The sequence below is a fragment of the Ruditapes philippinarum genome, unplaced genomic scaffold, assembly GCF_026571515.1.
Source record: "Ruditapes philippinarum isolate M1 unplaced genomic scaffold, ASM2657151v2 ctg17_1_1_1_1, whole genome shotgun sequence".
Lineage (NCBI taxonomy): Eukaryota > Metazoa > Mollusca > Bivalvia > Venerida > Veneridae > Ruditapes > Ruditapes philippinarum.
This window is the reverse complement of record NW_026865484.1, coordinates 709159-734955: the sequence shown is the minus strand read 5'-3', so window position 1 is coordinate 734955 and position 25797 is coordinate 709159. Positions and strand designations below refer to the sequence as shown.

Below are 25797 nucleotides of genomic sequence, written 5' to 3'. Positions count from 1 at the left end.
ATTTATTATTATCATCACATATGTTTCATCTTGTTTGTTTTTTCTCTCTCATTTTTTCTAGCCGTAGTTTCGATTAAGAGAAGTTAAATAATCCAAGTGTTGAAACAATTAAAGTTGTTTGAGAAAAAGATCAGCCTTTGAGGTGAATATCAGTAAATATATATGTACTTGTATGATTGAGAAACGTAACTATTCGGTGTATGATTTATTCACATTCTATATAGAATTTGAGATGAAGGTTCGAAACTCTAAATGATTTAAAATGATATCACTGTATACATGTACCATTGGATAAATATTTTAATGATGTTTCGTGTAAAATAATGCAATGTCTTATTTCTCACGTAGGCCATTTATATTATCATCACACGTTTTCTAGACATGATTAACAATTTTATAAGAAAAATGAAATTCAAATCGGTATATAAAAGAGTTCTAAGTTTACAAATATTTAAGTTTATCTAAATGAAAACACTAAAATCTCAAGATAAGACCATTCACTTTTTTTTCATTCAAAAGCAAATACTACAATTACATGTAAATGATTAAGACGGAAAGAAAAATGTACTTCAGAATTTAAAATTTATTTGCATGATATTTGGACATGAAAACAGGAACCACCATCGAGCTCGTTTAAAGGTTTTCTGTCCTTAATTTATTCTTATTGATTTCAGGTCGTTCCAATGGTAGGTAATTCCAAATTGCAGATAAGTCTGTTGTATGTTTTTTTCTTCATTTATTTTATTCTTTGCCACAATTAAAAATTTCATGAATTCCCTCAAACATTTATGTTTCATGTTTTTCAGTTGAAGTAAAGTGACTGAAATTTGTTTAAAAATATGCCATTTCTTTAAATGAACAATGACACAGGTTGATGTTTAGAAATAATGATAATAATAATAATAATAATAATAATAATAATAATAATAATAATAATAATAATAATAATAATAATAATAATAATAATAATAATAATAATAATGATGATAATAATAATAATAATAATAATAATAATAATAATAATAATAATAATAATAATAATAATAATAATAATAATAATAATAATAATAATAATAATAATAATAATTATAATTATACATCTGTAATGATAATAAAAGACAAAAGGAGAGTAATTTGACTGTGAATTACCTGCCCCTGGATTCCTGAAATAACTAAATACCCTGTAGTTTCACTTGAGAAGCATATAGTGCCAGCTAAAAATAAAGAATATTAAAGATTAATATGTCTGCAAAAACTAAAAGAATATGTATTATGTCAGTTTCTTATATATGAGGTAAGTGAAAGTATTTGCCAATAAACAAGGAAAAGACATTACTTTTTGACTTTAAACAACCGCTTGCATGATTCCAATATCGGAATGCTAATATTTTGGAAATGTATTTTAGAAAATTATTTAGACAAACTTATCCATTCTTTATTGAAAAAAGAGAAATAATTAAAACTAAGTATAAAATGTATGTGGTTATGTACGAATACAGTGTTTTTGTTGTGCTGTTTATGCTCAGGTTTGTCTTAACTTATAATATATACAAGTTATGAGTATTATATTTTAATGTGCGAGGTTTCAAATATCAATTAAACAGCACAACTTTGAAACGTCTTCTTTAATTAACTCGTAAACTGATCAATATCCCATTGCCGTTATATTACCTACTTCAAAGTCCAGACGTCTGGATGCAAAATTATCGGAAAAATACATTAATATGTGTACTTTAACCTACATCAGCCAGACAGGAACATTGAAATACGAGAAAAAAAAACAAGAAAAAATGATAGATCATGTATAATGTTTTATTCTCAATATGTTCAATATCTTTAGGTGATTCAGAATTATTAGCGGAACGCCGGCGTAGTAATTCCAATGAACCGAGAAGCGCCCTCTGTATAAAAAAGTAAACCACAAAGTTGAATATATTCAAATTTGGAAATCAGATAAAAATGAATCAAGCGCAGACGATGAGACAGTGAGATTAATTTACCGACGAATGATTTCGAAAATGATCGCTGTGGTCTTGAATCATTATTTATTCCAATAACGATGATACTTTTTCAAAAGATTTGTATCGGGTAACGTTATATACCGTAACATGCAAAGAACAATTCAGTTGAAACTGCATTGTCATTCTATGGCTGCAAATTTATTACAACGTCTATATCGGATGCCCTAAATTGCTATCGATTTTATTTTTTTATTATTCATTTAAGTACCACAACCTTACATTTCACAATACATATCTTTTATCATATTATCTTATTGTAATATATGAATAGTCTATAAGCATAATTGTTTTCTTTAATTGTTTTTCAAAATGTGGTAGCACGTATTAAGCTTGGTTGCTATTCTGTCGTATTGCAGTGTCATGATGCCGATGATGACGATGATGACGACGACGAGTCGACGGTGAGGGAGTTAATGATGTTGATGATGATAAGTGTGATGATAATGATGCCGATGATCATAATAATAATGATGATGATGAAGATGATGATAATGATGATTGATGGTGATGATGACGATGGTCTTAATAATGATGATGATATTGATTATGATGATTATGATGATTATGATGATAACGGTGATGATGTTGTTGATGTTGATGTTGATGTTGATGATGATGATGGTGATGATGATGATGATGATGATGATGATGATGATGATGATGATGATGATGATGGTGATGTTGATGAATGGTTCGTTGGCGGATGATAGTTTAAATGTCTTTTCAAATATACTTTATGAACTTCAAGCAATATTTTTTACCTCGCTGTGCAACATCGCGGAATGATTGAGAGTCCCCTGTGAAGTGTTTTATGGGGATTATTGTTGCTTTTGTTCACCATTTCATAAACGAATATACGGTACTTAACGAAATAACGTTAATTCTCTCATGGACAGTCACAATCACGTAGGAATAAGATTTAATCTACAGATAAGACGAACGAAACCCAGTACAGATAACTTAATAATGGTTTAATGATAAAATCATTACATGAAATGGCGTGATTATTCATTTAAGAAATGCCGGGCAGCACAAATTAATAGTGGTCAACAAACTTTGAAAGCATTTGATATCAGTTATAACATCTCCGGAGGTGCCAAGAATACCAATCAAGTTGACCACAGTCAATGACCACAATTTCACCTAGTGGTCGTCTTCTCGAACAAGTACACCAAAAACAACTTAATATGCTTTTTTAATGAATAAACAAATGGGAATAAAGTAAGGTTTAGAAAAACAAGTTAATACTCAGCATTAAAGCAACATAAAAAATGTTTTTATAATGCACCTTTTAAGGTTTATATTTCTATATTTATATCTTTTTTTCTTATTCGATAATGCGAGGTATTAAAGTCATTTATACCAATCTGGTTGTTTATGATCTGCATGTGGTGATTATGCCGATGGTTAGACCATGACGAACGGAATTTGGAGACATTACCTTTTTAGTCATAAATACAACATGCTAGCCTTTTTATTTATTATGACGCCGGCTTTTTCAAAAAATCGCACGGTACCAAAAATACCCTGGTACAGTAGTCTATAGTCCTTGGTGGGAATTATTTGGCATTTCTGACGTGTTTCGTGATAGAACCACGTAGTAAATAGACAGGTAATTTGAAAATCAAATATTTTTATTAAGGATTTAACATACAAATATAGAACCCCGCCCCTTCCGTGTTAAAATTTTAGGTCGTATATCTGCACCGTTTCGTATTTTCACCATTTCGGTAAAAGATAAACCTGACAATTCCGCGATAAAGATATCCGTAAAATGCGCTATTTAAGCCAATATTTAATAAGTTCTATTGACTGACTTTAAATACATAGTCGACATGTGTCTATATTGAAATAAGTAACTGGATCTGTGAGATTAGCCGCTTGACCCTAAGTGACCGCTGACATGAACTTAAATGACTATTAGCGACATCAACCATTGTGTCTATTTTCCCATTAGTAAATGTATATATACATGTAAATATAATCATATGAGCATTTCCTTGTGGTATTGAAATCTTAAAATTGATCGTGTTCCGGATCAGTTTGGCAAGGCGGGGACTTAATGACGACAGTTTAGTTAGCTGAATTTATGCTGGTCAATATTTTAAATTAACAAACATTTCAGTGGACTATTATATTTCTTATTTAAGTAGATTTTTAAAAGAAATGCTAAAATGAAATGGGAAATGGGAACTTATTATAAAAATTACGCCAAAAAGAAAATTCAACAAATAAGAAATTTAAAGACAATATAGATTTATTTATGTTTATTGTAATTTTCATTCGAACATATATCCAAATGCAGTAATCCCAAACATAACTGTACAATGAGACAAAAATAAACCAAAAATAAGACAAAGGAAAACTTATAAAAATGTTGAGTGTGAACAATATTCATAAAAAATAACAAGTAAAATTAAACAACAAAAATAGTTCTCTTGGTGAAGAGATGTCAGGATTTTTTAGTGTATTTATACACGTAGAAAAAAAACTATTCTGTTCACTTGGCTATTATCATAAGTTTTCTTTCATCTTAACAACAAAAATATAGTATCAGTTAAGATTAAAATTTAATGAGCGTCAAAACAAAATCTTTCCCAAACAACAACAATTACTACTCAATAAACATATATATGTGTAAGACGAATAAAATCCTCTTTTTCAAAATATAAGATGTAAGATAGTTTTTGTATCAGATTTATTTTAGCAGTCTTGTTTATCAAAATTATACATGAATTGTATTATATCGTCATGTTATTGGTTGGGAAAGACTTTTATCTAGATTGAGATTCGAATTTCGTCGGTAAATGAAAAAAAATGATACGATGAAATTAACAAATTTAAAATTGAAATTTTAAAGCGTATTTTTTTACAAGCATCTTAAGTAATGCCCATAAAATTACTCTAAAATGTTTCAGGCACAATAAAGTAATCAAAATTAGTCATTCTTTATAAGATGTAAGTACAAATGTATTGATTAAAATTACCATAAATAACCAAATAATAGAACAACCCCTCAACGATTGTTTGTGTTTAATAAAACAAAAAAGTAAATAATAATTAAAAAAAAAACTTTAAAAAAATGGAGTTACTTTGATGAGAACAATATTCCATTTATGTTTCATAATTCATGTACATAATTTTCAAAATAGTTTCAAAATTTAAATAAAACTAAAAGATAAAATAGGTCTGAAAAAAAAGAAGTATTTATTCCTGGAGACAAACACATAAAAGGCAAAAAGAAATATATAAAAAAAATACCTTTATTCTATTGATATAATTTTTCTCCTTATACAATGTAAAATTCATTATCCAACATTTTTGTTATAAACACTTGTACTTTCGCTAAGAGTTTTGAGCATGTGCATGCATTAGAATAAAAAGATAACTTTTTTAAAAGTACACGCGAGGGAGCGGCCGTGGTTTACGGATGATGCCGTTATGTTTACCCGAAATTTCTCTAACAAAGAAAATATATAAGTACACTTATACTAATAAACAATAATGGTGATATTTTATGATGATTCTAACATACTTCTATCCCATTGAACACAATAGATTGATTTTTTCTGCTTTTTGACACAAAGTAGCAGATGTTTAATTGTAAAAAAATAAACTAACCTAAAATACTGACAGATAGTCTTGAGTGTTGAATCTATTGAGAATGATATAAAAGGAAAGAAGGTACCATTATTGTGCACTAAATTATGGATAAGATCCACGGTGTTTCTCTTTGAGCATATAGACAGTGCTTCCAGAACTAAGTTCATGGTAAACCACCTTAATTTTTATAGGTAAATAACAGAATCTAAATACCATAACATCTATTTTCGATCTGCTAAAACCACTACAGTCCTTTTTTGACGGATCTACACATGTGAAACTTAATTTGCAGAACTGCTCTCCCCATATCAAATCAAAGTGCAATACATTTGTTAAAAGTAGAAGTTAATTATTTTAACTTAAACAATTAATGTTGGTTATTTATCTCTAAACAATTTTATAACTAACTGTTTTGTTTGGGTGAAAAATTGTAATGTTCTTTTTTTATTTTCGGATAATGGACATTGCACAATAAACCACAGACAATGTTCTGTTTTTTTAACTTCTGTTTAAATATACAATATAAATCTAACACGTAATTTCAGGTTATCTTTCCCTATATATATATCATTTTATCACATAACGTTTAATATTGGGAAACCAGCGGGCTCGTGAAAAAAAATAAACACAAAAAAAAACAAGAGGGCGTATTTACTACGTCGATTTTTTCTATTGGTTATTAAATTCAAAATGGTTTAATATTGAAGTTCTTTATCTCAAATTTGTGTCATTCAAATGCGGACCAATGGCAGAACGCCGAGATAATGATTACAATATGTACGACGTAGTTTAAAATCAACCAAATACAGACCTAATTATCAATTTTACCGACAACCTTTCAGGTTTAAGAAGTGCGTAATAATTTAAGTGACAAACGCAAGTCACTGATATGTCACCGTAAAGGGGGCGCGAAAATTTCCGTCCTACTTGAAAAAAAAGAGTAAAGATAAGAAATTACGCAATGATTTTGGTATAAACTAGAACCAGGAAATTTTACCAGTAATGATGAAAAACCTGAAGAAAACATGTATTTACTCTTTTTTAAAGTCTTTCGATTAATGTTCATGTTAATCCGTCTCATAGACAAGACCGCGGGTTTTTTTCATCTGTACAAAAATGAGCATGTTAACGCTTTTTTTTTCGTCGAATGTCGGTGTAAAACCGTAACGATTTTTGCACACGCCCCGTATGTTTGATCTAAAGCCAAATGAATCAGGGAAGGATATGTCGCCATGATTGAATTGAACAATTACAAATAAACAATACAATAATATGATAACATGATAACTTGGTTACAAACAAGATGATTATACATAAAACAAAAACAAAAAATGATATAAAAAGAACTAATTGAAGTCATTCGAACATCAAGTAATTAACACCTGCATTATAAAACCATAAAATAGTGTACGTGATTTTGTTTAAGTCCCAAGCATTTAGTGTTTTTTCCATAACTTAAAAAATATGAAATAAAAAAAATTGCAAAAGAATCACAAAAGGCACATTACAATATGAGCCGCATCATGACAAAACCAACATAATGGGTTTGCGACCAGCATGGATCCAGACCAACCTGCGCATCCGCGCAGTCTGATCAGGATCCATGCTGGTCGCAAACCCATTATGTTGGTTTTGTCGTGACGCGGCTCATATGTACATGTATATCTCTATACCTCTAGGGAAGAGGACACTAATTTTGTTTAAATACTAATAAAAAAAAATCCCCCAAATATATTAGTTTTCTTAAGTTTCCTCTTAAACTGCAGGTTATAATCACGTGATGCTGAACTATTCTATCAAGCACTGATGAATCATTATTGAGATCATTCATCGAAAACTGATTGTCCCCACAAAACACAAGAGGACGAACACCACAAATACTGAAGGTTAGGAGTGACGTCTGCTTCTAGAAAATACATGTTTTATAATTCGGTTTCCTTCGGTTATTACCCATCAGCGTTCAATAGTCTACATTTTAAGTTCAGCCAATTTTTTCTACGTTTAATCTCTTTTTTTTTTTAAAAAAAAGAAGAAAAATTGCATAAAAGATTGTACATGGTTGAAATTATAGTCACCGGCTAATGTACATGTATGTAATACATCTTTTCACAACGCTTGTTTTTTGCTTTTATGAAAAACCCCACACACTTCAAAACTAAAAGTCTGTCATCGAATGCTGCTGATTGGACGGAAACCATGCTTAGAATTGATATCTAGATATAAAATACATGTTGTTTTTCATTTCTGATATAAAATGTTGCTTAAATTATCATTTGCTAATGTTTCTGCACCAAAACTAAATAATCACTTGTTTACACAATTTTGAACATTGTTCCAAAGTCTGTTTATTTAAAATTGCGAAACTATTAATTTCCTTGATTAACTAAGCCGCCATTTTTACAAATACAGTATTAACTGAGTAACAAAAAGCAGCAAACTGTACCTTTTCTGTACAGTCTTTCCCTCCATTTATATCATAGAACAAGCGGGGATTTAGCACAAAACATGTCCTAAAGTTTAACACTCATGTATAACTTACACTTAGGTCCATAACATTAAATATTCACTATATTCCGAACGTCTATCTTCGTTCTTTTGGCAAATTATCAAGGTCCTTTATCTTCCTTGTAAAAGTTTGATCAGTATATGATATGGAGTCTATGTCAACATGTACATGAAACTTTTCTTTCTATGATTTAAATGTCATAGAATTTTTAAACTCTCCTCATCAAAACAGAATTCAGATATCGACTGTCGTCCTAAGGCTACATCCGGTGAAATTGGCTGAAAATCTGGGAAGTCGTCTGGAAGTTGTATTTCCGGTAATTCCTCTGCGGGAGCGGTGCACGTGGGAAATGTTTTAATGTTTTGAGGTAACAGCATATCGGGCAGACCAGGATACATGAGAAAGTCTTGGTCTTGGATGGCAGGTGCGTATTCATCAAATGGGTCTTCCATGGGTGTAGCGGTATCTCTTTGAGGGTAAGGATTTTCGTTTGGTATACCAGGAGTGGGGCACGTGTATGGACCATTACTAAAGAAAGTGGTAGTATCCTCATATGAGGGTGAAGGTGTGACGGCACGTGCGCACGTGAATGCATGGTCTCGCAGAACTCTTTGTAGTCTCTCTTTTTCCTTTCTCAGTTGTTCAATTTCAGCCGACAGGATATTTGTTTTCTTCTGCTCATTGATGTAATCCTATAATTAAATAATCATCCACTAATTAATAAGTCATAGGCAAAATCGTTCAATCTACAACTTTTGCGTCAAATAAAGAGGATACCTGTCAGTACTTTGATCGATCCGGCATCAAAACTTATTTGAAAGTGGCCAGGAACCTTTGATACCTCGAGGTGATATTTTATTGCACCATGACGTAATTTGGTGGTCAGTATGGCGGGAAATGTAAACCCTAATAATTTAAAGTTGTTAAATCCAACAGGCTTTATCAATCAAACTCAAGTTTCGAAGTGGTTTATTATAATATTTATTGTTTTGAGTCTTATTTAAATAGAAGATGATCAAATCATTTACTTGCCAATTAGATAATGCGCATTTACGTGGATGTAAAATTTTGATTTTATACATATATCTGTATATAAAACCAGTTTCCCAATGTGTTTGGAGGACATATTCGGAAACATTCAAAATAGAAAACAATAGATGTAATCTATGAATTTAAAATGAATTCGTTCCATGAATCCAGAGATAATTTTCGATAACCTTAGGATCATTATTTCATTCTGTTGGAATTTTAAGAAATAAACTTTACAATATATAAGAAATTTAATCATTTTTTTTAATTCACATAGATTTATGATAACCGATCTGATCTGGCTTATAACATGAAAGACCGGTGCTGATTTATTTTTTTTATCTACGGTAATATATTTTTGAAAACTTCTTTATTCTTGTATGCATATAACATGAATGACATTAAAACTATATAAAAAAAGACAACATAACTATTCTTACAATGGCAAGTTGCTCGTTCAGGTATTTTTTCTTTACTCTACATCTCTCGGCCGCTCGACGGTTCTGTTCCTTCCTTCTCAACTTTTTCTTCACTTCGTCCTCTGTCAGCTCCTAAAATATTGTAATATTTTTTTTTTAACTTTAAAAGAATGAAATAAGGACTTTAAAGTCCGTTCCCCGTCAATGGACACTTCCCAAAGCGTGCTTTTATATCTTCTCTCACTTTTTTATTTAAACTTTGTTTTAACCAGGCTTTAGTAATAATACAATGGATAGTATCAAAAATATATCCGAATTTAGCGCGAAAAATACATAAATGAGACACAGTATCTGTAATAAATAAGAAAATGAATAAATAAATTTTGTATTATTCTGCCCAAAACCTTCACTAAATATATATTTCAAGAAACACTGCCGCTACTTAAGTTATATATCTTACTTTTTTACATCTAAGTTCTTGAAAAACATCTGTAGATTCTACAAGTAGCAAAATAACAGGTGTTAAAAGAGAAAATATAACCTCAAATATTCGTGGTTTAAGGTGCCGTTAACTGCATCTTCAATTAGAAAAGATGTGTCATCTTCAAACGACAGCATCAATTCTATTATTTCTCGTTACTTAACATATTAAACCTTTCCTTGCTAAATATCCTAAATATATAGATTTGTTCATCATTCAATCGTGAATGAATAGCGAACAGTGCACACCATGATTAAACGGCACAGGCGTGCCGGCTGATCTTGGGCTGTACTGGGTGCATGGATTGCCACCAGCAGTCAAAGGGTTAATAAAGTACAAGTTCAAGTCTTTTTGCACCTTGTCCGAAAAAAAGATATATCCGAAAATCACTTTAGTGATATTGATAAAAAAGCAAAAAAAAAAAATTGTTTTTTTCCAGCGGATATAATTAATTACTTTATAGGCTAAATCAAGATCATGTAGATATTATAGATTTTATAACTTAAATAATATTATTGATTGTAACTTTCAGGATTGTGAAATCGATGAAATCGATGAAATCGCAATTTTAAAATAATTTTCCAGAATAATTGAATTTATTCATAAGAAAATGACCAAATTGTCAACGAAATTCTAAAATAACAAAATAACTTGAAAGCTTTCGAGTTTAACCAATTAACGCGAAGCTTTTCGTAGTCCTATCCAAATTTAAAATACCAGAGAATAATTATTTTAATGTAGGTTGATAATTCAATATGTTTTACACCTTCATTAACATAAAACTATTTTGGACACACTTTTTGTATTTACAATAATAAGTAAAATATGTGTTACTGAAAACATGGCGCATAAGTAATTGAAATATTTTATTTTTCCTGTTAATACGAAAAAAATAAGATAAATAAGACCCCCCCCCCAAAAAAAAAAAAAATAAAATAAAAAAAAATCTATAATTAAAAAATAGATAAAATAATAAAAACCCAACAACAAGAACAAAACACAAAACTTTTACAGAAAATAAAAAAAAGGTCTTACCCTTTTTATAACTGGTTTCTTCTCGTCAAAATTTATCTCCCCCTTTCCTTCTTTACATCTTCTATTAAGAATGGTCAGTTTCAATTCCTCTTTTAGTATCGGCATTATAGACTGACTGTTTTTCGAAGCCTCGTAGGCTAATTTCACACTAGGGTCAAGATCGTAACTTCCAAGATTACTGTCCATTTTCTACAATACAAAGGTAAAAAAACTTATTTAACCCTGACTTTGTTAAACGGATTTGACCGTCTTCCATGTTAGAAACTGTGAAGATGAAAAGTTAAAGTTAGCTAACAGTACAGAGCATGGTCAGACTATGTGCAGGTTGGCCTGGCTGTATACTAGTGGCAAATACTGCTCACTTTCGGTGGAAGCAGGTTAAATGTTTGATGTACTATACTGACAATAGATGTGACGTGCACAATACAAGGTTGATCAATACACAGTATCTTACTCTTGTAACGCGGTGAAATAAATAAAATAACAGAGCGTATTATCTAGATTACAATCTTTGAGTTTATTTCCGCATTTTAAAAACACTACGTCATAATAAAATGTATTGACTAAAACATAATCATTAGAATCATATTTCTTATTTAAATAATAAATCGGTTATCTCTTTTTAAACGATCTATCTAAAAATGTATAATTAAAACTATAATTCCTTTCAAACTTCTTTAATTTTCTATAAATATCAACTCACTAAAATATTAATAAACTTAAGCTATCCAGTAACCTGCATTTTTAAAACCGACAGAAAATAAACACATACTTATTTCCTTACAAAGTAAAATCCAATAATTTTCCTTTTTTTAAATTGATAGTTATTTTTTTTATTTCAGTTCAGCCTCGATATGTGTACTGTATTAGACTATTAAGTTAACTGATACACGACCGGTAAAATATACAATATTTATATACATATTGGTAAAGATATAACCGATTTAAACAATAAATAACAACTAGGTCTTTGAACCTCTGGTTTTCATCAATTTATTGTGGAGTACTTATTGAAAGTTACCCAATAATAACATTACGTGAAGGATTGACCATAATTATGCCAGGGCGAATGACCGGCTGGACGAAATCGCATCCATAATGGTCAAGCTATTCTAGTCGCCAATACAATGTCCTTGTTAAACATCCAGGGAAATAGTCCGTTCTTTTTCAGGTGTGCATGAAACACAGCGCTGAGTCAGACCGGCTTATAACAGGTGTGGGTAAAAGCGGCACGCATTCCGCATGTTTGACACTTAACTTACATGTTATTTAATTAAGTTTGATTAATATTAAGTAAGTCGATTTTGAGAAATGATTTTACGAAGTCTTAAAACATTATGATGCCATCGAATTATTTTAATCTGAAACTATCCGTGTTTGATTGACAACTATTTGTCCATTGTTTTCCGATGTTATTTCTTAACAAATTGTTTTATACACATAGTAGTCGTACAACAACCACAAGGACACGAAGGATATGGTTCTTGAAAAAAAAACAAAAAAAAAACAACAACAACAACAACAACAAAAAACAGCAACAACAACAGCGATCGCTGCGCCGGGATTTTACTAAATGGTGATCAAACAGACATCTTTTATCTCAGACTTTAAAGTCAATGAATTATTAATTAAACGGGTATTTTTACATTTACAATGTATATATGTTTCCCATCATTTCTATTAAAATATTCTAGAAAAATTATACATCTTTATACCTGGTTAATTAACTCTCTAATATACCATTGATTAAATTATAATGATAACATAATAATTCAATCAGTTAATTCCAAGTATATATAACTTTTTGTATCCTCTAAAATTAAAGAGGGTATACACAAATTTCTCACAATCAAAAGCCAATTACAGATATTCATCCGCCCGCTTTCCACTTACACTTGTGGTATAAGGAAGCTGGCCAAAATTCTTTACCTACCCACAAAACTAGTGTTCAATACTTCAGTATTATTACTAATCAGTACAGAAAAGCAACAAACAAAGCAGAAAAGTAAAGCGTGTCTAGGAATATTGAGCTTTATAGGCTATCATATACAATAACTAATACATGACGGACACATTGACTTCTTGTTGAATATGTTAAATTGAACTTTATCACCTTTCGGACGATTAAATTCACAGATGTTACAAATGAACGTCTTAAGTTTCCAGACAGATATATATTATTTCAGTTCAATAGCACGTTCACCGTTTCTAAGCATACACATCTTGACAATGTCATGATTTTAGAGAACGATTGTCTCCCTAAAATATGCATGTACATTATGCAATAAAGGCATTAGTAATTTTATTATTATAAAGTTATAACTTATCACTCTTTATTACATGCGTTTTTTTACATGACAGTTCAAACTAATGCATGTAGTGTAGCGCGCCTGATAATATTATATCGATCAGTTGACAAAGGCTATTGCGCAAAACAAACTTCAATGACCTAGATTTTGTATTTCGATCAGCTGTTTTATATCAACAAAAGCACATGGCGTTCACCGGGAAGATATATCTTTTTATTTAAAGTTCAATTTGCTTGATTTATATTTTCTCTAATATTTTCACTCTTTTAAAATCGTCAATACTTATTTACATCTTTTTCTAGGTGAAAAGTGCACACGAACTTTTTTGTTGTGGTTGTAACTTAAGATGGTCTGATACTCTAAAAAGCTTCTAAAACCACAAAATCCAACCGCAGAAAATGATTAATTGATGAAGCAAACCACCTCAACTGGGCAAGAGTACGTTTCCATGACTACAATCGTATTTTAAACTTATTTACATCACTGTCAACTCGATCGTTTTGCTGGTGCAAAATGCATAAAAGTGAAAAATAAAGGATGTTGATTTATAAGATAGACTAAAATCCAAAAGTTGTAAAGTAACAAAAATCACTTATGGCTTAGGAAATGCACGAGTGCTCGTGCAACCACTATTCTTTTTACAATCCGCAATGTTGTCACAAAAATGAAGAGCTTGCAGAAACAGAACTACCGACCTTTTTAACATTATTTTGCTAGCTCATGGTATAACATCGCAGACAAGATCCGTGCCAAAAAGTGACTCACTCCCACCAGACTAGCGGATTCAAACAAAAAAAAAATCAGGGGAAAAATGCACAAAGAACTTACGTAAATCGCCAAAAATTAATAGTTTTCCAATATTTCTTGCGTTGCTATACACTAAAACACTGTTAACTGGATGTCTAATTACAGAAGATAACGCAAAAAATGTTTTTGATAATTAAATTATCACATTATAAGTGATTCATCTCAGCCAAGCTCCGTGCTTCACCGCAAAATGTTTCAATGTACAACTTTGTGGTCACTTTTATACATGTTCATAGCGCCAAGTTTAAATTTAAAATCCAAAACAAAAACTTGCATGCGTCTTTGTTGACAGTCGATTTTGATTTAATTTAAAATTTATCAAGTCATAACATGCCCAATATCATCACACGTGAGTAGGCGGAGTAACTTATCAGCGATGAATATTCATGACCAATTAGATTAGATTTTATATACTATCGCGAGACGGGAACTGGTATACGCTTTCTGACTGGCTACTGTATCTTCTATTATTATATAGGAGACATAGAAACAGTATATACATACAATAATGATAGCGGATCAATTTTCCTATTATGACACACGCCAAAAAGTAAATCTATAATGCAATAGGTTACAAATAAATATAAATAAACCTTTCACAGACTTATGAAACGTATACGCTTTGAATGCTGTTAAATATATCACAAGAAGTGAAAAACGCACATAGACATTGAAAAGCAAAGAAAGCACCCAGACATTAAAAATCAGACATTAAAAAATCTACATATCCAATATCTGGGTTAACATTTAAATTCTGAGATTCATATGCTTTGCTCTAGATAGCATTTTACGACTTTACTCAGTTTAGACTCAGGGTAATTCGGACCTTCTGACATATAACTGTTTCTTTTTTAAGAGCAAAATACCGCGATCTGTAATTCCATAGCAACAGAAAATCGCGCGGGATGCTGCGTTATGGAATCTGATTAGAGTTGCTATGCACGTGAATGAATATTGAAAATAGTGCGCGTGCTCCGCAGACGAACATTTTGCTACTTGAGATGATGAAAAATAAATGAATGTCATGTAAATGTGACGATCTGAAATTGCGCATTTTGTTTTGAATAAAATTGTCTAAATTAGGCCAAACAGTAGATAAACTGCATTCTGCAGACGGTAGCTTTGATGTCTGACGTCATCGATATTTTTAATTTCTTAAGACTGTATGGGTCTTTCCCTGTGTATCGTCTGTTTCAAAAATCGTTTCAATCACAATATGTCAAAAAGTTTTCGCTCGGGCGCTTCGCAAATTTGAGAGTAGCCACAGGCAGTAAATTTACGCACGAAAACTGCCAAAAAACGGTGTTTTATTGTAGTCATTAACATATGAACTGATGTTGCGGTAACAACATCCAAATTATCGATGACTCAGTATCAGTTACTGTCCTTTAAGTCTTTTTTGTAGTTCACAGGTTGATCGAAATGTAGAAATTCTGCTTGCGCCCTTGAGAGCACTTTGGAGGTTGCAACGGGGGCTTGTAAATTAAGATGAAAGTAGTTCATACGCGACATGATGTACAGTTCATATATCACAATTAAGGATTTAGATGAGTTACAAAGAGCTAGCATCTGGCTTTACTGTATGATTTGAACAGCTGATTGATAGCGGTTTTCGGGCCAACTGTTGATCATACAAAAAAGGGACGCCGGGTTCGATTTTGATTCCTAATTTTCGTGAGATTGTTTTCAATTAATTTATTAAGTGGATCTTTGTAGTACGAGAATGGAGTAGTTATTATAATAAAGGTTAAAACCTTTGTTACGAGAAAACTAAGCTACATCCGACATGTAACTGTAACACACTTATCGCGGTCAGACTATCACCAGTCACGCAAATTCACGAGCGCGCGCAGCAAATCTTTAAAGAGGCAGTATTTATTTCTAGATTTACTTCTCCGACGATATTCATGAGCGGCCTTGAAATATGTAAATAGATATAGTTAATCACTAGGCGCAAAAACCACAAATTACTCATATCACCCTATGAGGTCAAACCTAGTGACCCACTACTTGAGGTCAAAAACAACTGCGCCACTGCAGAAATAAAGACACACTTAACAAATCAATATTAACAAGACTGATATGTAATAACGAGCTGTTTAAACATTAAGACTTGTGTGAAAAGGTCCTATATTTTGATCGATTTACAGTATAATTATTTCTATATCAGGCTTTCCGGGCAGACGCACTTTTCAGTTTTACGTATGAGTAGAAATGGACAAAGGAACGCGCGCAGACGACCGAAATGAACTATTTTTTCTGTGATGAAGTTCAAGAGTTATGAGGTACACTAGACTTATAACAGAAGTAGTAAAATACAGACAGAAGCGACAATAAGATATCCAGTTAATAAACTAATGATTTGTTATATGTAACGCCAATAAGTCTAGACTTTATTAATATCACACAGTCATATAACGCCTCGATCTATAAAAATGTTTAAAACAAAGACCAACATACAAAAAAGATGTAAATTAAGTTTAATCCTGCGATATACACCAATATATCCATCTCTGAGATTTCTTTTTTTTATTTATAAATAAATAAAATCAAAATCGATTTCATAAATTTATGTTTCCTGTTACGCCAGCAGACGACCTTTCTTTTTAGTTTTAAATTTGACGTTCATTGTCTTTATATTAGGTAGAAATATAAATTTCAATCATAAAAAGAAATATAATTATTATTTCCCGATGTCATGTATTATAATATATTGTATTAAAACGATCATTTTTACTTGTCTTACCTTGCGTGGTTTAACAGACTGTTTTAAAACATTAGAACTCGTGTATGCATGACATCTCGTTGTGAAATGTATATTTGAATTTACTTTAATAATATTTATTTTTAATACCCTGTTTAGTTCATGGTCATAGCCACGCGCATAAACATTACAATGCGCACGCGCGGAAAATGATTTTTATCTAACTGCGCATTATAGTACTATACTTCCTTATATGGAAACAAAACACGGCGCAGTGATCTATTTATTGAACAGTGTAAAAAAACGTTCGGTTAAATTGCGCATTAAAACTATACCATGCAACCTGCAAAAGTTAACTGAGGACACTGGTTTATATTAAACAAGTAGCACGCAGAAAACATGGGGGCGAGAGTATAAAAAAAAGAAGAAAAAATTAAACCCTTACCACCAGCATGGAGCTATGCCAACCTGCCGGCTAGGCTGCTTAATTAAAATATCTAAATTTTGATGTTGAAATTACTTTAACTTCGAATGGACTGCTCTAAATTCAACATAAGGCAAACCCATTGCAATCAAGACGCATAAGACCTTCAAAATAGTAGCAGAAGCGGCAACTCGTCCTCCTGGTAAACGATAATGACATCAATTGTGTTGACACTTTACCTGATTGTTCCTTTTTATGTTTCTACGCCAAATAATATCATTTAAACCATAGCCTCACATTAATGTTAAAACCCAAGTATTTTAGTTAAGTCGGATTTTTATCAAACCGCCTTTAACATACCAGAATCCCGCCCCAACAAACGAAGTGTTAAATTATGTTTAAACTTAAGTCCCAAGCAACTTATAAAAGTAGAGATTTCCGGTTTGTTATTGCGCGGATAAGTTGCACGTTGCGCGGTAATATTTCTACAATTTATTATAAAATGACCGATATTGTAAATTAAGGTTTTGCAACAGGACCAGTACTCTTTTTTTTGTTCTTTTTTAAATGCGCATATTTAGGTTCCAAAGTTACTTCACAGTGTATTCCACTCGTTTACCATGTCGTTAATTCTGATTAAAACAATACGGAATTAATTTAACCCGGAAAGGTACATCGGTTATAAAATATAACCAACTTTTATTCTTTAATAATTTTAACTAGTGATTTTAACTTATTGCGCATTAAATCAAAATTTCGCGACAAAAATCTCAAAGGGGGTCCTACTTTTGTTAAATTAAAATCCCAAACTTCCTAGCATGAGATTTCCGTGCGTGATTTAAATTTTCTTGCCGGGGTTTGGTTTTCCAGGATGTCTAGACTGTGGAACAGTATTGCACAAGTCTGAGTTTATCTCTACAGTAGACACAAATAATGACATATATATTAGATTTGGATAGATTTTAACGACATCACAAGTTTATCTTTATCCAACACTTGATATTTTTATGTTATAATGTTCCTTGTGATATGTGAAAGTTCATCTGTTGACACTTAAGTAAAAGATTGTGTTGTCGGTCTATTACAATAAAATATCGCCTGATATAAAAAGAAAGATATTCGTTTTAGAATACTCTCCTTTGTACACGAAATGAGTTATTTTCAATTAATGTCACATCAAAAGCTCAACCATGACAAATTCTATTGGTTTCACTCAATGCACTGTCCTAGTAATTTTTATCATGATAAGTATAATTGAGCCGCGTCACGACAAAACCACAGATGGGTTTGCGACCAGCATGGATCCAGACCAGCCTGCGCATCCGCGCAGTTTGATCAGGATCCATGCTGTTCGCTTACAAACCCTATAACAAGTAGAGAAACTGATAGCGAACAGCATGGATCCTGATCAGACTGCGCGGATGCGCAGGCTGGATCCATGCTTGTCGCAAACCCATTATGTTGGTTTTGTCGTGACGCGGCTCATATCTTATTTTGTGTAATAACTTATTATAAGGAACGTTATATCCAATACACATAATTTCTGAATATTCTTTTTTTCAAAAGTACCACCCGTTCATCTTTCTTTACGATTTACCCGTTTGAGAAATGTTATACAATAGATTACTGTAGCTCGGTATTGTTTGTTAATATTTACTTCAATCATTTTCAAGAATGACTTGCTCGATGGCCTTTGCCACCTCTTATTACTGAATTTGCAGGTTCGAATCTTTGATGAAGCACAATATTTTAAAATTAATAATTCAATTCACGGTATGAATTGGTAGCATGATTATTTGGGTTAATAATTAATTAAATTCCATGTTAAACATTATATGTATGCAGTCGAATACTTAGTAAATACTCTTAAATAACATTAACTAAAGGGTGATTTGCATGTACATAAACATAGTGGTCAATTTCTAAAAACAAAGATTGAATAAAACCCAAACATTTTTAACTTTGATCTCAAAATGTCTCAGATCAGTATTTCTAAACCATATCTTACAAAAAAGAAAGAAATAAAATTTATAAATAAAAAAAAAATAAATGTCAATTAATTATACATGTGGTATTTTTCTTCACTACAAACAAACAAAGCCTCTTTTTTCGAAATTGAAGGTAAAAGAATGGTTAAAAACGTCGCAAATAAATTTCTGTTACTTATTTTAAATAAACGTCCTAACATTTTATAACATAATATATAAAGTCTTTTCATAAAAAAACAAAACATTATTAATATATAATAAAGACTTGCTTACAAGAGACATCATGGAGCTTCATATAATAAATGTCTCTGGTTAGGTATGTAAATTTAAATTTCAGAAAATAAAGCAATACACAAATATGACTCTGTCTTGGAAATAAATGTTAATTCAACTGGGATAATAACAATAATAATAATAATAAATCAATAAATATAATATATGAATATTATATAAAAATTAATTTACCTCAAAATGTCCCATTCCTTTACAACTCCTTTCAAACAATACATTTAAAGTTAAATTAAGGGAAAATAAATTTGGTTTCCCTAAACCAATGTATATGGTGCATGTTATCTACCTATACAATTTCTTGGTTTTGGTAGTCAAGTATGAATACATATATTTTATCTTATATATAGATAAGATAGTAAGAAAGCGGAAGTACAAAGTAATCCACATATATGTACCCGTTGGTATATATCACATCTGTTCATGAGCACATTTTTGTCAAAGATTTTTCTCATACATTTCCTCTTCAGAATATAATTACATAATTATATGTATACTACATTGGTAATCTCAAGGTCAGTATACATACAAATGACCACTTTGGTTAATTTAATATCAAAATAATTTTTATTATATCGACCTTACCTGCAGATCTTGTGAGTCCCTATTATAAAATGTTATTTATATGTCGAAATACCCGGCAAATTGTTATACAATTATATATAAATCAAACTAAGATAAAACTGACCTGGCCTCAAACAATATATATATATAGGTAAACCATTTACAATTTTCCAAGAACGATAAATCATAACCCTTCTGTATAAATTCGAATTAGATAACACATTTACGTTAACTTAGATAAAAAAAATTGTGTGCTTGTTACAATAACTTTGCATTGTTTTAACTTTGTATTATTTTAAATAACAAATGCACATGACTCTGTCAGCTGGATGTCCAAGCCCAATCCCCCCCCATACAGTCATACACCTATTTTTTTCTCGTTCTACAGTTCTACGAGCTATCTAAGGAAGTTAAAAGTGAAAATATCACGGGCTTAATATCATTATTCTTGTTTTTCTTTCTTTTTTTTACGTTTTAGTAGACTATTTTATTTGAAAAAGCTTTATGCAAGGTGTTACTAGCGTTATTGTCCTCCCTTTAAACAAATAATGTATGTCGTATAAAATATAAATACACCTGTAAACTGATCACCCTTCGTGAACATGTATCTCCTCATTTTATCTATGTATGACCTGTATATTATTTTTTATGACTGGTTTTTCCAAACTGATTTACAATATAGTATTTAAAGATCACTTCTAATCGTGTCCTAAATCTTTTAAATAAAACTATCTTAACAAAAAGAAAACGGCGGGTAAAGTCACGAAAACGGGACAGCTTATAATGCCACTTCATTTTTTTCGATACAATATAAAACATGTTAAAGGCCCATTATTCCTCAGCAATGCTTTCATTTTTATTTCTAAAAAAACCCAACAATTTTGTATCTTTTTAAGGTTCCAAAATAATACTTATTTGCCATATACGCTCCCTTAGCTTCATTGGCAATGGATATAATTATAGTGAATTAGTATCTTAAAAAGAATATTGATTAAAACGTGAAACTATATTAATATAACTTAAGAATTTTATTTTTGAAAAATACTTATAAATGATATGAAACCACTTTTCTAAAAAAAAAAATGTACCGGAAGTTGAAAGTTCGATAATTTTTACCGCGGAGCTGTTCCTGATTGATTCCTAGTAAAAAATTCATACCGCCTTTTGTAAACATTGATATGGGATTCCAACAGTGACAATTTTACCTATATTTTACATAACCTTGCACGCAGTCGATGATGTATATATAAACCATTGTAATATATTTGAGCCGCGTCACGACAAAACCAACATAGTGCGTTTGCGACCAGCATGGATCCAGACCAGCCTGCGCATCCGCGAAGTCTGATCAGGATCCATGCTTTTCGCTATCAGTTTCTCTACTTGTTATAGAGTTTGTAAGCGAACAGCATGGATCCTGATCAGACTGCACGGATGAGCAGGCTGGTCTGGATCCATACTGGTCGCAAACCCATTATGTTGGTTTTTGTCATGACGCGGCTCATTTTATTCAGATACACACGTGTGTGTATATATATATCCAAGGTATAGAATAATTTCTAAAATTACGGAATAGTGGTATTACATGACATTAATGCCAGTCTTATAAAACGTAGAAACCTATGTTTAAATGTTACCGTTTATTCTTCTTCTAATACATTTATTATTTTTGAAATTGGTCACATTATTTTCTCCTCTGCTTACTTTTTTCAAAAACATACAATATATTGTAAGAAAACCAATGTAAATCTAAAAAAACTGAGAAACATAACACTTATCTTGCTATATGTCGTATAACAATCACAGGAAAATTCAAAATAAGTATTGATTGAAGAGCAAACAGTGCAGACAATGATAAGACGACACATTGCCAGAAGTACCGGGCTGATCTTCGTCTGCACTGGTTCCATTTAAAATACAGGTAACTTCCTTTATTAGAAAAAAGAAAAGAAATTACTTCATAACTTGAAAGTACCGTGTTATTCGTTTATAATTATAAACGTCACCATTATCCAATGAAAAGCGACGTATAGTAACAAACTCCAAGTATTTAAAGTATTTTGAAAAAAGAGGAAATATTCTTAAATTAATAGGTTTTTTTTTTTTAAAAAAAAATGATGTATTAAGTTTGTTAAACTTGTATGCGTGAACAAGTAGGTATTTATATGTGTATGTCTATGTATATGCTGTATAAGTTAATTAAACAGTGCCCTTGATGAATAAGTATTAAAATAAAATTATATACTGTTTTTATGATTTTCTTTTTCAATGACATTTTAAAACTCTTCTACATAATTAATGTATTAATCATCAAATAAGAATTTACACAAAGTTCCATCTGTAGAATGTTCAAGTATTTAAAATATTTCACTTTTCAACTTTTAGATAAAGAAATGAATTTAGAAAGATAATTAGTAAGTACAGGATGAATTGCGGTTTCTAGTAAGGTTATAAATTATAACTTTACACCTTGAATAATTTCATCAGAGACTAGGTCATTTGTAAGTCAGTGTATAAAATGGTCTGACGAAATATATCAATATGAAACTAAAACCATAAATCAGCACCCATCATGGTATCTTATACAACCTTAAAAACTTGAGTTTATAATATAATCAAAAATCATAAAAAATGTTAATTTAAAAAAATGAAATATTTTTTTTAGATAACTAGAATATTTACCAGGTTTTCACGTGATGGACTGTGCTCTTTTAGTTAGCAACTATCAGTATAAATCTATAATCATTAATTAAAGGGTATAAAGTTATATCTAATGAAATATTTTTTCTATAAAATTTCAAAACAGTTAATTATATTGTTTCATAATTTTATGGTCGATTATAAAAAGAGTAATAACACATAGAATATTCTCATGAAAAGTGTACTCAAACAGAATTAAATGTTCCAGAACAAAATATTATGATGCTATTTTAAGTAGGCTTTTAACCGTTCAGCAATGATTTCATGCATTCGTCATTCACTCAAAAGGAAATATACAAAACATAATTATTTCTTTCATACAGGCATTCTGGAATAAATATTTTAAAAATAAAAAAATTAATATGTAGGCAACAAAGATATAGCTTTATACACTTTAACCACAGAGATATATTTGATATAATAAAAGTCTCTTAAAATTACTATTTCTATAGGAAAATTTTCCTTTTCAAACAGAGGCCATGGGGGCCAGACCCTATCCCCGGCTTGAACCACCCCTGTAAACGGTCAATACAAATCTTGCAACACAAATGGGGCATTTTTCTTAAAGTAATTTTTAAACCATTTCCATAAGAATAGAAGTAATTTTTTTAAGAATTAATCGTACATGGGATTTTTTCCTGTAGGAAATGATTTAAAAACAATATTAAGGATTAAGACAGATGCCTCATTTGTGCAAAAATATTGCAAGAATTTTATTGACCGTCCACTGGGGCGGTTCGAGCCGATGGATAGGGTTTGACCCCCTAAGTGTCTATGTTCACAACAACTCATGGAAACATAAATTTATATGCAATGAGATATAAAACTATGTCAGAAAAAAGGAAAGAAATTCAATATATAAAAAATAAAAATCCTGCAGCTTTTGCTAAATTAGTCTTTATTTACATTTTTCATTTTGTTTACACATAACAAAAACATAAATAACTTACATTCGGCTCGGTGTAACTATCAACGTCCGACTAACGTTGTCTTCTGCTACTGTATACGAGTAGCACGTGCAATACTTTTCTATTTAAACGTGTTACAACATGTTGTCTATTTTTACATCATTGGGATTTCCCTTTCAATAATTAGGCTGCGCGCACATTAATATTAGTTTCTTTCACGTGAAGATATGACAGCCAATTGATGAATTTGTATATATGTACTTAATGTTTTATCCGGATTAAATATTTTTCTTATAAATTAACTTGATAATACTCATTGTCCGAACATGTTTGAAAAACCCCGAAACATTAGCATATAACCTTGTATTGTAGAGACAATTTTTACACGGATAAATATTATACTATAATTACTTATAATATCATTATATCCAATATTATATAATAAATAATTCAATATAATTATATACACATATATATATATAATGATAACTAACATGCGAAACTGATTTGATATAAACTTATAACACAGTCATATTTTTTTTTGGCAATTTTCCTGACTTTTATCTGCATTTTCTTTATCAGTCAGGTCATATAAAATAATTTAGTAGAAGGACTAGCGCAACATAAAATTTACTGATATAAAATATGTTAATAAATGCATTCAGACCTTACATATCGGCATTGTGAAATGATAAACAACATGGTTTATCTACTATTAATTATCGTTCATTTAAACACTTTATTTTTTGGTATAATTGTTTTTCATTTCTATTATCATAATTATATTGTTTAAATAGTAAAACAATTTTAAAGAGAGGATAAGGTGGGGAAAAAGAGGAAGAAAAGAAAAAAGGTTTAGCGCAAATGATTGTGACTTGAAAAAAAAACCACAATGTTTTAGTCATCAACTTAAATGATCGATATACTCTACTTTGTCTCTAAAATAACATATAAAACTCGTGAATTTTTTTTTATGTTTATTTTTTGTATCAGTAACACTTTGATATGCAAAACAAAATTCTGCATATCCAAGAGCTCTAATGTTGTGTTTACTAAAAAAAATAATCTCTAAAATTCCACGAGATTGTACTGAAAGTTAAAACCCTAAAATTCAAAATTATTGAATGAAATATTATTTTAAAAAGCAAACTGAATAAATTTATATAATATAAATTTCTTATAACAATCATTATTTACTTACATGTTCACTATAAGCAGTTATTTTTTACAATGGCTGCCGATGACACAATACTCAACAATAAATTTTCGAATCTTTGTTCGTGTAATTAAAAGTTAAAAGCATTTCCGATTCTTTAAGTTACATCACCTGTGTTTAATTAAATCTGTTCAATTATGATTCATGTACAATTCGTCATTTTCGGCTGCGAGGAAGGGTGTCGTCTGCGCAAGCTTATGACACATTGACTCACCCTTAACAGACGACAAATTCCCCACCACTGTAGGACTGGCAGACTGGCGGAGAAAGATTAATAAATTTGCATCAATGTGTTTGAAGAATTACAATATTTTACTTTTTATTTTAACATTTATTTTATATACTTCAACATTGCAAGAGATATATGTAAGGTTGACAGAGTTATTTCCCTTTATACAATGATAATGAGACTAACGTTTAAGGGGAGCGTATACATAATAAATTATGGCAGTTCAAGTTAATCAGATTACTTCCCTTAGAAAAACATGACGATAAGCTATTCCAAAGAAATGGTTACACATATGTATGTATACGTTTTTTGTCTTGATATCCCCAAATTGTTAATGGACAGTTCCAAAAATAGAAGCTGGACAAGTCCATTTAAGAAATTAAGCAGGGTATAGTTTATTAAAAGGACTCACAACATTTAAAGCTTTAAGAAACGCAATTAAATCCTGAAATTAATGTCTGCTCAAATTAGAACTTTGACTCTCAGCATTAAGGAACGGCTGAAGAATTCAATCAAAATGATCGGAAGAACATAATATTTTTTAACAATATTAGTATATATTTCAA

General features: G+C 30.7%; 1 protein-coding gene across 6 annotated transcripts; it reads right to left on the bottom strand.

The window, feature by feature from the left end:
• Positions 1–4273: 4273 nt before the first annotated feature.
• Positions 4274–24069, bottom strand: LOC132729329 (cyclic AMP-dependent transcription factor ATF-3-like). 6 transcript variants are annotated; one of them, XM_060715077.1, is made up of 4 exons: positions 23829–24069; positions 11095–11283; positions 9600–9710; positions 4274–8822 (listed from the first exon to the last, which is right to left on the bottom strand). In XM_060715077.1, the coding sequence occupies exons 2-4, from the start codon at positions 11278–11280 to the stop codon at positions 8328–8330; spliced, it is 792 nt and encodes a 263-aa protein (XP_060571060.1). In that variant the 5' UTR covers positions 11281–11283; positions 23829–24069; the 3' UTR covers positions 4274–8327. The 6 variants fall into 6 exon arrangements, with proteins under 6 accessions (XP_060571060.1, XP_060571057.1, XP_060571061.1 ...); XM_060715074.1 differs by lacking the exon at positions 23829–24069 and adding an exon at positions 20343–20381; XM_060715078.1 differs by lacking the exon at positions 23829–24069 and adding an exon at positions 20200–20273.
• Positions 24070–25797: the final 1728 nt, after the last annotated feature.